Source organism: Triticum urartu, chromosome 5 (assembly GCF_003073215.2).
Source record: "Triticum urartu cultivar G1812 chromosome 5, Tu2.1, whole genome shotgun sequence".
In the NCBI taxonomy this organism is placed as follows: domain Eukaryota; kingdom Viridiplantae; phylum Streptophyta; class Magnoliopsida; order Poales; family Poaceae; genus Triticum; species Triticum urartu.
This window is the reverse complement of record NC_053026.1, coordinates 524,319,136-524,335,257: the sequence shown is the minus strand read 5'-3', so window position 1 is coordinate 524,335,257 and position 16,122 is coordinate 524,319,136. Positions and strand designations below refer to the sequence as shown.

Below are 16,122 nucleotides of genomic sequence, written 5' to 3'. Positions count from 1 at the left end.
TTTCGACTCTATTTCTTGTGCTTCTTTCTACCACTCGATTTCTTCTCCTTTTTTCCACCGTTTGGTTCCACGGCGCATAGTTTGTTGATGCTGATGCTCTTGCTTTTTGGCCCCTTGGTTTTCTTGCCAACTCCACTAGGCCCCCTCAACTTTTGCACCTGACCATGTCCCACTTCTTCAGTTTGCACTTTTGCAGATTGAGTAGATGGCACACATTGTTCAACTACTTCAGTTTGCAACTCAACACTTGGCAGCACAACCTCCAAACATGGCAACACAGTTGTCAAAGCAGATTCGCATGGCAGCACAATAGTTGCTTCGTCTGCAACAGTTTCAGATTGCCCTAGCGCCTGCAAAACAGATTCAGTATGCATCACATCGTCCAAAACAGAAACACTTAGCTCATGTTCAGCAGTAACAGTTTCAGTTAGCTCCATATCTTTGTCACCAAACATTATCTGCTTAGTGCTCTTCCTTCTAAAGCCGTTGAGTCTTGCTTTTTTCACTGGCCAGCATTGTTCAACAACAAGAGGTGGGGCTTTTTCTGCATGCTTCCTCCTAAAAAATAAAGCATTTGACTTGGTTAGATACTAGAACAAGTAGCAAAATCAAAAACTTGCAAAAATAGTAACATAAACATACTTTGGCCTCTGAGGAGTGTAGATGCACTTGGATGAACCAATTCTGTGCCCAAGTACCTCACACAACTTGCACCTATTTTTGTTACCTTTTTGAGCCCTTTTGGGCTTATCATTCTTTTCCTTTTTCTTTTTCCCCTTCTTACTACAACCACCTTTCTCAAACCAAGCTTTGAATCTGCTCTGTTTAGGCCTCCCAGCCTTTCTTCTAGTGACAGGGGGACACAAGGTAAATTCTATTTCCACCTCAGGCCACTGAGATTGGTCAGTCAGTGCAGGAATTGGACTTGCATATGCAGTTTTGAATTTTTGTACTAAATAATACTCATGCAAATATGGGTGCATATTTAACCTGGGTTTAGATGCCAAAAAAGGTATGGAATGCTCACATGGTTTTCCTGTGTGTTGCCACTCTTGGCAAGTGCACTCATGCAACTCAGTATTTACCACATGCCTCTTGCCACTCTTTGTATCTCTAACTTCAGCACCCCACAAGGAAGATTTCTCAACAGATAGATGTGGAAGATTTCTACTCCTGTTGACCACCTGTTGTACCACTGCTGGAAGCTTGTCCCCTTCCAAAATATTAGCAATTTTTCCTCTCAACTCCCACAAACGCATGATCATGATCCTTATTTGGTCCACCATGTCATGCACAGGCAAGTCTTTCAAATCCTTCACTTTGTTATTAAAACTTTCTGCCAAGTTGTTATTGATATGATCACATTTTATGGCAGTATTAAAACCTGATCTATACCACAACAGAGAATGGTGGGTGTTCAACCATGAAGCAAATTCATTATCACTACATGATGCCAATATCTTACCAAGGTGATAGGAATGTGTCTGTCTGGTGTAGGATCTTGCTGCTGGCCACATGCGCCCAAATTCATCTCCTTTGAATTTTTTTATCAGATTCATCCACATATGTCTAAAGCACTCCCTCTGCTCAGCATGGGGGGAAACATTTTTTACTGCATTTTCCAACCCTTTACATGCATCTGTGTGGATGGCCAAAGGAGAAACTGGCCCTATGCATCTTTTCAGTTGCATCATGAACAATATCCATGATGCCTCTGTCTCTGATTGAAACATTCCTATTGCAATTGGGAACATCTAGTTGTGTCCATCTAGAGCATTGCATGCAGCCAACTGACCATTCCACTTTCCAGTCAAAAAAGATGAGTCTATGCTCAAATATGGACGACAACCTGCTTTGAATCCATCTATGCAAGGCTTCAAACACATAAAAACTTGCTGAATAAAACCTTACCATCCTCTGTTACCTCTGTATCTATCTCCACCACACTCCCAGGTGACCTCTTCTCCACCTCTGCTTTAAAACTATACAACATCCTAAATGTATTTGCCCAGTCACCATACAATGATTTCATGGCCCTTTGTTTTGCTTTCCACACTATGGTATATTGCAGCTGGATGGGGTACAGCTTCTCCAAGTCAACTTTAAGCCTCTTTGCAGTAGTGTTTGGAGTCTTGGCTAAAATAGGAGTAATCTTCTCTGTAACCCAAAATTGTGATGTCATCTTTGAAACTCTCTGTGAAGTGGTAATACATGTATGCTGGTGTGGTATTTGATTTACCCTTACTGTACTTCCATCAGGTTGTAGTCTGGCAGACATGTACCATTTGCAAGGATTGCCACCACCATCATAACCTTTGCACCGAGCATAAAATTTCTTTCGATCAGTCCACATAGTCTTGGCATCAAACTCTTTTTTCACTGCATAGGTCCTGAAAGACATCCTAAACTCCTTCATGCTTGGGCACAACTTTCCCACCTCAATAACTGGGTTCTCTTTGTCATACAAACAAACCATCTCATTATCATCTGCATCATCCACATCATCTGCAGCCTCTCTCATCAGCTGTTCTTCATCCTCATTTGCATTTCTAGGTCCTGTGTTACCTTCAGCAGGCAAAGAACTGTCATCCTTCTCCTTATCTTTGTCATCAACTTGAATGCCAAACATTTCGGCCATATCAATGTCAGATATTGGTGTAATGACCAAATCTGTGTTTTAATTCAACTCTACTACATTCCAGTCAACAAAAATCTTCCTAGCACCATGGGTTCCCTCCTCTCCATCTGCATCAATCCATGTATCTTCAGCTACTACAGTCGGTTCAGTCAACAATGCCAACATCTTCTTTTGTGAAACCCACTCATCATCTTCCATCTGTGCAGCCATCTTTGATGGCACATAACCAACTCTGGAATGAGTTTGCAGATCAATTAGCTCTGCATAAAATGTTACTTGTTTGCTTGCCCACCCTTCTTGCTGATCAATTTCAGCAACCATGGATTCTCCATCTTCAATTCTCACATATTCACCATTATAGTTATCGAAACGTTGCAGAGATACCTCTTGTTCTGGACCCCAAACAATACTCTCCCCAATTCTCTCCACCAAATTGACCACGGCCTTCTCCTTCATGCTCTCCAATTCCTGGGGATCAACATCTGCAAATTCGACATCCAACCTCATGGTGGTATCTCTATCAATGTCTTGGACACTGCCATCACTGAGCTTGGCTTTACAGGGAAAAAATTCCACTATAATTGCGAATGTGGTAGCAGAACCTAAACCTCCCCTGTTTTGTCAATGGCAAGCAGCGGCGGTAGTCACTACCAAATCGAGTTTGATTCTAAATCGCCAAGAAAAGAGGGTGGCATTACCGATTTGAAGCACTGTCTCCTCGCTCCATCTCATCCAGCCCTCGCTCCATCTCCTATCCAATCGAGATTCTAAAACGCCAAGAAACAGGGGCAGCATGAGGCCACAGATTTATCCAAAATTCAGTGGAATGGGAGTAGTGTTTGGAAAATACTCACTCGCAATAGCCGCTGCAGAGAAAGGCGCTCCACCACCGGGCCGTGGAGAAGAAACAACCCCCGGATCCAATGGAGCCCGATTCTAAATCGCCAAGAAACAAAGGGCAGCATGAGGCCACAGATCCCCCAAAATTCTGGGGAGTGGGACTAGGGTTTCGGGCTCACCTCGCAATAGCTCTGCCGTTGCCGAGAAATGTGCTCCACCACCGCGGAGAAGAAACCGCTGCCGGAGAAGATGCTTACGGCGACGCCGCTCGCCCAGTCCAGCACGGGCCCGTCCAGCACGGGCGAGTCGAGCATGGTCACACAGTCACCGGTCGAGTCGTGGACGGTTGACTCTTGACTACGTGGCCATAGGTGGACCCCACCAGTCAGAGCACATAACCCCCAGTGTCCTAAACAAACCTCAGCCTAACTAACAGCCAACTAGCCGCGTAAATGGTGTGTCGCATGGGAGCTATTTTTCCAACGCAGATGTCGCATGAGAGCTATTACAGCCAACGACGTCGCATGAGAGACAATTCACACCAACGACGTCGCATGGGAGCTATTTGCCCCACACCAGGTACGTCTTGACCTACTTTGGCGAGATCCAACTCCAAAGCTGTAGCGCCAGGTCATCATCATGGGCAGTTCTCTCGAACTCGCAATCCTCCGAATGCACCCTCTACGGCTATTGCGGCCCGAATAGCTACTACAATAAGACTGTGGTGCCCAAGCCGAGTTGCAAGTGCCTCGATGGCTTCGAGCCAACTAGCCAGGAGTGGTACAGCTGCATGTTCTCGAAAGGGTGTAGGTGGAAAGAGCCACTACGAGGGTGCGGCGATGGCTTCTTGGTCGTCCCAGGGATGAAGTCACCTGATAAATTCATACTTGTCGGTGGGGATAAGAGCATGTTCGAGGAGTGCACTGCCGAGTGCAGCCGCAACTGCTCCTGCGTCGCTGACGCGTACACCAACCTAAGCAGCGGCAGGTCTGGTGGAGACAAGACGAGGTCCATTGTGTGGAGACAAGACGAGGTACACTGTGGACGGGTGAGTTTGTTGACGCTGGAAAATTAGGAATGCCGAGACGCTCTATCTCCGGCTTGCTGGCTTGGATGAAGCAGCTGGTAAAAAATCTCTTTCATCTACTGATTTGTGACCGAAGTACTACATGGGTTTGCGTTTATTGTGCTATTTATTATTGCACAGGTAAAATGACTAAGATAAACACTTTAAGGATTCTCCTACCAGTTTTTGGAAGTTGTACTCTGCTTCTCATATGCATTTCCATGATATTGTTGAAGTTCAAAGGTACTACATTCGGTGATATCAACATGTTGTATATTATTCTCTTACTACTCTAGTATATTGTACTTGGAATTTCTTGACTACTGTACTATATAGTCTTGGGCAACAAAATATTGAAACCGAAGTAAAACAGGGAGACAACCCACTCGGTGAGTTTAAGCTTTGTTTAACCAGCATGCATGGCGAGCAATCTAATGAGAATGGAGTCCACATGCAAGAGAAGCCATATTTAGCTTCGATAGGCTCCTGAAATCAAGAACGATGCCTGGTCAATGTTCCAGTGTGTGTTGGTGTGCGCGCGTGCATGAAGGTCGGAGCAGGGGGGTAGGGAGAAGCAGACACATCTTTCTTATATGTCAAGTGTCGATATATTGTTATGACTACTATTTTTCACCTTGACAAGAGCGCCATGGTATACCTATTACAAAGGAAGAACGCTAGAACCTATTACAAAACAAGACCACTAGAACCTTTTTCTATGTATAAAATGCCCAAGAAACTATTATATGTGCGGGCACGTGCAATAAATGGAGAAAACTCAAAAATGCAACAATATATTGTATGAGTACGTCTATCAAATTTGGGGAAGGAAACCATCCCCACAATGATGAATTTCCATTTATGAGATTTGAGGAAATTGCCCTAGCAACAAACAGTTTCTCTGAAACGTGTATGGTAGGACAGGGAGGCTTTGGGAAAGTTTACAAGGCAATTCATTTAATAATTATGTACTGTTCATTCTAAAATAATTAGAACTGAGTGGCTCGCATCTTCAAATGAGCATTATCTAACCAATCATTACAAAGCGAACTTCTAGCAATCCTAGCTAATTCATGTGCAACTACATTCGACTCTCTGGGGCAAAATTCAAAGACAATAGAGCTAAACTCACAAGCTAGATGATAACAATCATCAACAATGGTCGCTGCATTTCCAGCATATTGGCCATCCTTATTCATTATTTCCATGAGTTCCAGATTATCCGAGTTGACGATCAGTCTATTGCACCCAGCTGTCAGCGCAATATTCAACCCAAACTTCAAAGCCATTGCCTCAGCAGTTAGTACATCATAACACGAATCAATAAGCTTGTTTCGGCTACAACCATATGTCCTCTATCATCTTGGATGACTACTCCCATCTCCCCCTGAAGCAAATCCCAATCAAAGGGCGCATCAACATTTAACTTGACATGTCCACTAGGGGGTTTGCACCAACCTCCCCTCTTCAATGAGGCCTTTGGATCACATGCAATAGCATAGTTTAGCTACTAAAGAACACATCGCTTGCGCAACTCTCTTCACATCTTGCACCTGCTCATTGTGCACAAGCTTTCTCCTCTCCCACCAAAGGTACCAGCAGCAAATGGACATCAAGTCATGGAAGTTTTTCACTCCCAACACGGCCGGTTCTTGTGTTGGTATATTAAGTAAGTATGATAGAATCTCCTTCCCTTCTTAGTCTACCTCACATGCATGGCGTATAACATCCTCGAGCCCCAACTGCCGCCAAACCTCTCTGGCCTTATGGCACATGCATGAAACACATCTTCTGCTCCTTGCTTACATGCAGGACACGTCGGCTGGACTGGAATATGTCTGTTAGCAAGAACCACATTGCATGGCAGCGTTCCATGCAAGGTTCTCCAAAGAAAAATTTTAACTTTCTCCAGACAATTCAGTTATCAAAAAAAAGAACTGAGTGGTTTGTGTGAAAAACATAACTGAAGATTATGACATTTAATTCTCTAGGGGACGTTAGGTGGTCAAGAAGTTGCTATCAAGAGGCTAAGTAAGGATTATCAACAAGGAACAAAGGAATTCAAGAATGAAGTTATATTAATTGCAAAATTGCAGCACCGAAACTTGGTTCGACTTCTTGTATGTTGTGGGGAGGAAGATGAAAAGATGTTGATTTATGAGTATCTACCTAAAAAGAGCTTCGATGCTACCCTTTTTGGTACATCTTCTAAGAGAACAACATACTTATCTTAAACAGCTGGATGACTTTTTTTGCATCTACTCATATTTTTATAGATAATTCAAGAAAATTGTTATTGGATTAGGCCACACAACCTAATATAATCAAAGGGGTTGCCAAGGGACTTCTTTATCTCCACCAAGATTGAAGACTGGATATAATTCATAGAGATCTCAAAGCTGGAAATGTTTTGCTAGATGGAGAGATGAAGACCAAGATAGTTGATTTTGGGATGGTAAGAATCTTCGGAGACAACGAACAAAGTGAAAATACCCCACATGTCATTGGAAAATAGTGACTATCAGTTGGAAAAATTCGTATTAGTTTTTGAATAAATCTAGTACCCTTTTGGTCAATCATACATTTGACATGATTAAACAGTGGTTACATGGCTCATGAGAATGCAATGGAAGGCGCCTTCTCTACCAAGTCTGACATTTACAGCTTCGGTTTTTTACTACTGGAGGTTGTAAAAGGTATAAGGAGAAGCTCTGGTTGTCAAACCATGGGCTTCCATTGCCTTACTATCTATGTGAGTGCACAAGACTTCCCTCATATTTCATTTACTAAAGTAGGTCAAATTTGGGGATCATTTTAAAGTTTGACAAATACATGAATAGCAATATGATTCTTTGTTGTTTCAGTCATGCAATATGTGGAAGGAATAGAAGACAAAGAAATTGGTAGACTCATCTATAATAGATACTTGTTCACTAGATGAAGTTTCGCTTTGTGTCCATGTACTACCTCCGTCCTGGTTTACTGGTCCCTATTGTATTTTGTGCCAAACTTTGATCATAAATTTCACTAACAAAATGTTCATACATGTAACCACAAATTATGTCGGCGGAAACTATGTTCAAATACGAACCCAACGATATAATTTTTGTTAACATGCATTAACATTTTGTTAGTTAAATATTTGGTCAAAATTTGGCACAAATTGTAAAGGGGACCAATAAACCAGGACGGAGGTAGTAGCACTCTTGTGTCTCCAAGAGAATCCAGATGATAGGCCAATGAAGTCATATGTTGTGTTTGACCTAGAGAATGGAAGCACAACCCTTCCGGCCCCAAATCGCCCGGCATACATTGCACAACGAAGTGTTGAAATGGAGCAATTCTGAAATGATATTCAAGCTTCCGGGAATAGTTCTACACTTTCTGAGATAGTGGAGCGACGAAACAATAATTCTTTAGTTTCAGATGTATCCAGACACTCTTGAATTTTTTTAATAACTGCACTGAACACTGTCGAAATAATGTTTGGCTCAACGAAATAGTGATTCATCACTTGTTGTTTAAAAGTCATTATATATTTATATTTGAATGTGTTTTATGTTCTTGTATTTGGATTTGATGGTAGTCTTTGTTAATAAGATTTTGTAGTTACAAAGAATTCATGATTCATAGAAGAGCTTTGTCCAAGAAAATGATTTCACATTAGATATAAGCCATTCAGTGGTGGCATTCTTTTATGTGTTCTTGTAGTGGGAGTTGTACGTATATTTTATAAAAATGGCAGGATGGTTGTCACAAGAATGGGAAAGTCACCTAAACAACCTACACAAGTTGACTGGTGCGGTGCATGTGTTCACACACAACTTTAAAGTCCAAACTGAAATTCGTCAGAATAACCACATGGCAATTTGGTCTGGTTAAAGCTCTATATGATCTGATATCATTAAGAGAAAAAAAAATAAGTGATAGCCATATTGTCCGTCCCACAATTTTGACATGGTGGCACTTGCCTCGTCGGTTATTTCCTCTTGTTATGCATGTTCATGAAGGGAACAACAATGAAATCAACAATTCCCGGGATCAAATACAACTTTTTTTCTTGTGCCAATGGTATGCATCTTATAGAGGGGAAATGACTATACCATTGTGTAGGTGCAGGCAAGAACAGAAGATGGAGAAAGCACAAGAATCTAAGATTGGATGGTATAAATACCTTCGATGAATTTGGGAACGAAATCACTTCTCATGATCAAGCATTGCCATTCGTGAAATTAGAAGAAATTGTCCTCGCTACCCACAATTTTTCGGAAGGATGCATGATTGGACAAGGAGGCTTTGGAAAAGTTTACAAGGTAGCTTGTTTAATATGCAGCTCCTGCTATTGCTTCCAGATTTTGTAAGTGATATTCTCGTATGTAGATCTCAAATCTATATTTCTCTAGGGACTGTTAAGTGGTCAAGAAGTCGCAGTCAAGAGGCTTAGTAGAGATTCTCAACAAGGAACAAAAGAATTCAGGAATGAAGTAATTCTAATTGCAAAATTGCAACATATATAGAAACTTGGTTCGACTTCTTGGATGTTGTAGTAAGGGAGATGAAAAGCTCTTGATATATGAGTATCTTCCTAACAAGAGCTTAGATGCTAACCTCTTTGGTACGTATTCTAATATAACAAACCATGATTTCGCAAGATAATTCAAAAACATTTTTTACTTACATCTGTTTCCTTTTACATGACTCAAGAAAACAATCACTGGATTGGATAAGACGGTTTAGTATAATCAAAGGGGTTGCCAGGGGGCTTCTATATCTTCATGAAGACTCAAGGTTCACCATAATTCATAGAGACCTCAAAGCTGGAAATGTTTTGTTGGATGAAGATATGAAACCCAAGATAGCGGATTTTGGTATGGCTAGAATCTTTGGTGACAACCAGCAAAATGCAAATACCCAACGTGTAGTTGGAACATAGTGAGTATACATTGAAAATAACTCATATTAACATCTTCATAATTTCAATTCCCACTAGATAACTCTTACAATTGAATTAATCAAATAGTGGGTACATGGCTCCTGAGTATGCAATGGAAGGCGTATTCTCTACCAAGTCTGACGTCTACAGTTTTGGTGTGCTGCTACTTGAGGTTGTAACTGGTATTAAGAGAAACTCCAATAGTCAAACCATGGGTTTCCCTAGCCTCATAGTCTATGTGAGTACACACAAGACTTTTGCGGTTTGATTTTTAAAACCGGATCAAATTCTAAATGAATACTGACATGATGTTTTTGGTTGTTTTAGTCATGTCATATGTGGAAGGAAGAGAAGACCGATGAACTGCCAGACTCATGTATCATAGATACTTCACCAGACGAAGTTTTGCTTTGCGTCCAGGTAGCACTCTTGTGTGTCCAGGAGAACCCAGATGATAGACCCCTCATGTCATCTATTGTGTTCGTCCTAAAGAATGGAAGCACCACACTTGCAGCTCCGAGCCGGCCCGCCTACTTTGCACGACGAAGAGCTGAAATGGATCAAATGGGAAATAATATGCAGACTTCCGCAAACAGTCTTACTCTTTCTGAGATAGAGGGGCGATGAAGTAACAATCGTTTGTTATTTTGTATCAAACACTATGGAGGTGACCTGGCCACAGGTGATTAGGTTGTGGTGTTCTTATTTGCCGTTCTTACATTCGTTCTGTGTGTACCTGTAAAACAATAGCAGGACGGCTGGACAAAATTAGGGTGCATCATCTGTGTACGTAAGTACTAGACTTTTAGCGGTATGCAATATCCACATTTCCATACTAAATTAGGCCGACGAATTAGCCTCCATGAAGAGTACGTTTCAATTCTAGCTCCATCAATCTATGCTGCTAAGTTTTTCTGCTCATATTTTTAAAACTATTCATGTGATCAACTTGGTAAGGTATGACTAGCGTGCTCGTACATTTGTGTACAGGCCTGACTAGTTTATCGTTTTACTCACTAGTCCGTGTGTAGCATAATGTTTCAGTCACTAGTCTGCCTAGTCAGTAGTGACTGTGGCATCCCAACTCGGACATGGACTGCTGAAATGTCAACTCCAAAGCCAACCTACTGCTAACAGAATTCCAAAAACTTTGCATTGTTCAATCATATGCTTGCGTCCGTCAAAGCTCTTTTTGCTATAAACTTAGCATAGCTAGTTAGATCCTACTACCAGGATTTTGGCCCCTGAGAGCACGATGGATTGGCCGGCTCTCACCTGCTGCACCGCGGTCATGATCCTTCTCTTCCTGCCGTTGAGTGCATCCGACGACCGGCTTGTCCTCGGCAAGCCGCTCTTGTTGGACGCCATCATCATCTCCGATGGTGGTGCCTTTGCTTTGGGGTTCTTCGCCCCTTCCAACTCTACTCCAGCCAAGTTGTACCTTGGTATATGGTACAACGACATTCCCGAGCTCACTGTGGTGTGGGTCGCCAACCGAGAAACCCAGCTCATTAACAACACTTCCTCTTCACCGATGCTCTCGCTCACCAACACCTCCAATCTCATTCTCTCTGATGGTGTTGGTGGCGGCCGTGTCGTCTGGACTACCCAGGTTGCCACTACCCCGGCCTCGTCTACCTCGACGGCAGTGCTCTTGAATAACGGCAACTTCGTTATTCGCTCGCCAAACGGCACCATGTTGTGGCAGAGCTTCGAACACCTGACAGACACGCTCCTTCCAGGGATGAAGATCCGGTTTAGATATGGGATACATGGCGAAGAAGAGCGCCTGGTGTCTTGGAAGGGCTCCGACGACCCCTCACCAGGACATTTCTCCTACGGTGGTGACACAAACACTTTGCTCCAGTTCTTCCTTTGGGACGGGGCGCGACCGGTGGCCCGCAGCGCCCCGTGGACGGGCTACCTTGTGAAGACCGAGCGGCGGTACCAGCAGGTGAACACCAGCACGGAAGTCATCGTCTACCTTGCTGCCGTCGACAGCGACAAGGAAATCTACATGACCTACAGCCTCTCCGACGGTGCCCCACGCACCAGGTTTGTGCTAACTCACTCCGGCCATTATCAACACCACAGTTGGAGCAATAGGTCGTTGACGTGGGAGGTCCTTGGGCAGTGGCCGTCCACCGAATGTAGCAGCTACGACTACTGTGGCCCATATGGCTATTGCGACGAGACAACAGCACCAGTCCCAACGTGCAAGTGCCTAGATGGTTTTGAGCCGGCAAAAATGGAGGAGTGGACCAGCGGCAGGTTCTTGTCAGGGTGCCGGCGGAAACAGCCATTGGGTGGGTGCGGTGACGGCTTCTTGGCCTTGCCAGGGATGAAGTCACCAGATGGGTTTGCGCGCATCTGCGGTAGTAGGAGTACGTCCGAGGAGTGCGCAGCTGAGTGCAACCGCAACTGCTCCTGTGTGGGGTACGCATACGTCAAAATGAGCAGCAGCAGGTCACGGGGAGACGTGGCAAGGTGCTTGATGTGGGCAGGGGGGTTGATTGACACTGGAAAGTTAGGCACGGAGCTCGGTGGAGAGACGCCCTATCTCCGGCTTGCAGGCATGGACGTAACTGCTGGTACCAAATACTAATTTCTCGCTCTTTTTCCTATTGGTTTTGGCATTTCTCTGTTTCTCCTAATGGTTTCCTCTTTCTATTACTGGTTTTGTCAACATATTTCTAGATCTATGTTTATATGTTTCTTTCTCTTGTGGTATGTATTACATACATAGGTAAAAGGATAAAGGGCAATGCAGTGAGAATTGTACTGCCAGTTTTAGGCAGCAGTGTTCTCGTACTCATCTTCCTGGCATGGTTAAAATTAAAAGGTATGTTCACTTGACATCCTTACGAAAAAGATGCATTTGACCAACTTAAAAGAATTTCCAATTGACAACCTGATTCAGGCAAGTCGCGTGGTGTTACATACTACTCCCTCCGACCCTTCGTCCCATAAAATAATATCGTTTTTCAAGCTATGTTAGTTGGAAGAATGATCTTATATTATGGGAGGGAGGGAGTACAAATCAGCTTTCCGATCATTTACGCTTTTGAAACAAAACAACAATGCCTTGCACATTTAGCCAATTGGGGATTTGGGGGATTATTTAATGAATGACGACCTAGGTGGAATTTAGGGGAATAAAATTAGTAACGATTCAAATCGATTTACCTGAGAAGCTTGCAAGGATTCAGATGACTTCATAGAAAGAGTTTGGCCAGCTGGGCAGCCGCCTCGCCGCCGTCGCCAGTGCGTGGCTGCCTGGACAGGCTGGAAGTTGTGTGCCGGTCGCCGATGGGCCGTCTGGAGTGGACGTGGGAGGCACTGATGTGAGGCCGGCGGCTGCACTATGACGCGGCGGCCGGTGCCCGGTGGCTGCACTTGAGCACCTCCGCTGCATGACTTTTTTTCCCGAGGGGCAAGCGATATGCGAGGCTGATGCTGGATGCGTTTTTTTAGGGATGATGCCGGATGCATGTCGTATTTCTGTATTCGTATATCCGTCGTCGTGGGCTGGTCTTCATATAAATTTTTATTCGAGTAAAATGCATAATAGGTCCTATAACTATCTGAGGTGTGTCACTTTAATCCTATAACTTTCAAAGTGCAGATTTGGGTCCCAAAACTATGTCGAGTCATTCACTGCAGGTCCTATGGCCAGTGCCCGGTGGCTGCACTATTTTTCCATGACGGCTTATTCCTGCTGTCGTCGAGCTTGTTTCAGACAAGGTAGAACTGATGAAAGAGAGATGAGATTGCAGGGAGGAGGGCTGCGGCTGGAGAGAGCAAACTGTTTAATGAACCAAATTGCAAAATGTATCAACCATCAATGGTGGGAAATCTTCCACCACGCACCCTGGATCGTTGTGGCACTGGTCCAAGTGACACGTCAGCCAACAATCACTGTTTGGGCGACCATAGGACCTGCAGTGAATGACTCGAAATAGTTTTGGGACCCAAATTTCCACTTTGATAGTTATAGGACTAAAGTGACACACCTCGGATAGTTATGGGATCTATGGTGCATTTTACTCTTTTTATTTTGCTCCAGACCTGGGCGGGCCACGGCCCACTAGGCCTTGCAGAAGCTCCACCAGTGGTACCTGAACATCGAGTTAGATTATAAAAAACCTGAACATGGAGTTCGACATGTACAGGCTAGCATAATATACCGCCCTTAAAAAAAGCTAGCGTAATATACCACGATCAGCTTCAAAAATCTTCTAAACCTCTTGAATAAGTATAATTACAACAAATAATCTTTAGGTGGTTTTAGGTTTGGCCACCAAGAGAGCGATGTAATGATAATAGACAATCTACTAGAAAGTAGAGTCCAGATGTTAGAGTTTCTATGTGTGGATTGATTTTTGTGGTTGCTACTTCCCATGCTCAATCCAATCAATGTTCTAGAAAATACTCGATGTTGAAGGGGTCTAGGAAACAACAGAAATGTGTGGACACTATGCAAAATGGACTCGAGGGTTTGTTTGTATGATTTTCGTGGGATATGTAGTAGGGGAAGAATGGGCTTAAGAGCGTTGTTCCAATAAGCGGACTTTGAGCGATATCCATTTTATCAGGTCAGCCACTCTATGGTGGTAGACATGCCTTGTGGTTTATTTTCTCTTGTTTTGTGAGGTTGACAAGGGGAAGACTAATGAACATCAGTGGTTCAAATGGTAAAATTTATTTCTTATGTTTATAATATTATGCTGTTGGAGGGGAAATGACTATTACATTGTGGGAGCAGGAAAGAAAATAATAAGGAGAAAGCACAAGAATATAAGATTGAATGGTATGAGTACCTCTGACGAACTTGGGGAAGAATATCATGATCAAGAAATTCCTTTTGTAAGATTAGAAGAAATTGCCCTTGCAACTCATGATTTCTCTGAAACATGTATTATTGGAAAGGGAGGCTTCGGGAAAGTTTATAAGGTAACTTGATCAATATACAATTTCTTGTTATTCGTTCTATATTAGAAGATTTGATATGTTCATATGTCAAAGTTTATTGTATGACTTCCATTATATTTTTCTAGGGAATTTTAGGTGGTCAAGAAGTTGCAGTCAAGAGGCTAAGCAAAGATTCTCATCAAGGAACACACGAATTCAAGAACGAAGTAATTTTAATTGCCAAATTGCAACATAGAAACTTGGTTCGCCTTCTTGGATGTTGTGGCGAGGGAGATGAAAAGATCCTAATATATGAATATCTTCCTAATGGAAGCTTAGATGCCAACCTCTTCGGTATATATACGATTAGAAAAACTATGATTTCATAAGACAAATGAAAACAATCCTATCTAACATTTATTATTTCTACAGATGAGTCCAAAAAATTGTTGTTGAACTGGCGAACACGGTTTAGTATAATCAAAGGGGTTGCAAGGGGTCTTCTCTATCTTCATGAAGATTCCAGGTTAACCATAATTCACAGGGATCTCAAGGCTGGAAATGTTTTGCTAGATGCAGATCTGAAACCTAAGATAGCAGATTTTGGTATGGCGAGGCTCTTTGGTGATAACCAACAAAATGCAAACACCCAACGTGTTGTCGGAACATAGTGAGTAACTTTGTATAACGTCATTTCATGTTACCTTGTGACCAAATTCATCTCCCATTTGCTAACTCTTTTGCTTGAAACGCTCAATCAGTGGGTACATGGCCCCTGAGTATGGACTGGAAGGCATTATCTCTATGAAGTCTGATGTCTATAGCTTCGGCGTGTTACTACTAGAAGTTGTAACCGGTATAAGGAGAAACTCTAATGGTCACACGATGAGTTTCCCTAGTCTAACAGTTTATGTGAGTATAGACAAGATTACTCTCTAGTTTAAATTTGTAATTATATCGATAGTATTGAATTTTTTGATTCACCAAACTAAATAAAAATCGATGTGTTATTTTTATTGTTGTAGGCATGGAATATGTGGAAGGAAGGGAAGACGGAGGAATTCGCAGACTCGACTCTGCTGGATAACTATTCACCAGATGAAGTTTTGCTCTGCATCCATGTGGGACTCATGTGTGTCCAAGAAAACCCAGATGACAGGCCACTCATGTCAAATGTTGTGTTTGCCTTGGAGAATGGAAGCACAACACTTCCAACCCCCAACATCCCTGCCTACTTTGCACGACGAAGCGCGGAAATAGAGCAAATCAGGGTCGATATTCAAAACTCTGTGAATAGTTTTACTCTTTCAGAGATACAAGGGCGGTGAAGTAATTTTGATTTAATATTATATGTACTGGAAAACTATTATATTGCCAGGTGAAGAAACAAAATGGTCATGCATCAGTTGGTTTGGGGTCATTATGTACTAATGATTTCTTTTATCCTTCTCTTTCAGTGTTATTAGCAGCCGTAGTTTGCCAAAGGGAAGTACTAGTCGTCATGATATTTAACCGACATATAGAGAGCAAAAGTTCTGGACGAATTGATTTAGTGGTGATGCTGTTTTCCCGTTCTCAGAATGAAAATATATATTTACCTAATTATAGAATCATGCAGATAAAATGTGCGTGTGACATTAAGCGTTAAGAGTCAAGCCAAGCACATTGCCTAATTAGAAGACTGGAGAGCACGCAATCATTGCAACTCTGGGTCTAAGATGAAGAATAACTATA

General features: G+C 42.7%; 1 protein-coding gene and 1 pseudogene across 1 annotated transcript; both read left to right on the top strand.

The window, feature by feature from the left end:
- The first annotated feature begins 3,790 nt into the window (after window positions 1-3,790).
- On the top strand, window positions 3,791-10,248 carry LOC125507291 (annotated as a pseudogene).
- Window positions 10,249-10,673: 425 nt separating this feature from the next.
- Window positions 10,674-15,780, top strand: LOC125556564 (putative G-type lectin S-receptor-like serine/threonine-protein kinase At1g61610). Its single transcript, XM_048719271.1, has 7 exons — window positions 10,674-12,068; window positions 12,224-12,319; window positions 14,243-14,430; window positions 14,535-14,742; window positions 14,821-15,058; window positions 15,150-15,300; window positions 15,414-15,780. The coding sequence occupies exons 1-7, from the start codon at window positions 10,733-10,735 to the stop codon at window positions 15,714-15,716; spliced, it is 2,520 nt and encodes an 839-aa protein (XP_048575228.1). The 5' UTR covers window positions 10,674-10,732; the 3' UTR covers window positions 15,717-15,780.
- Window positions 15,781-16,122: the final 342 nt, after the last annotated feature.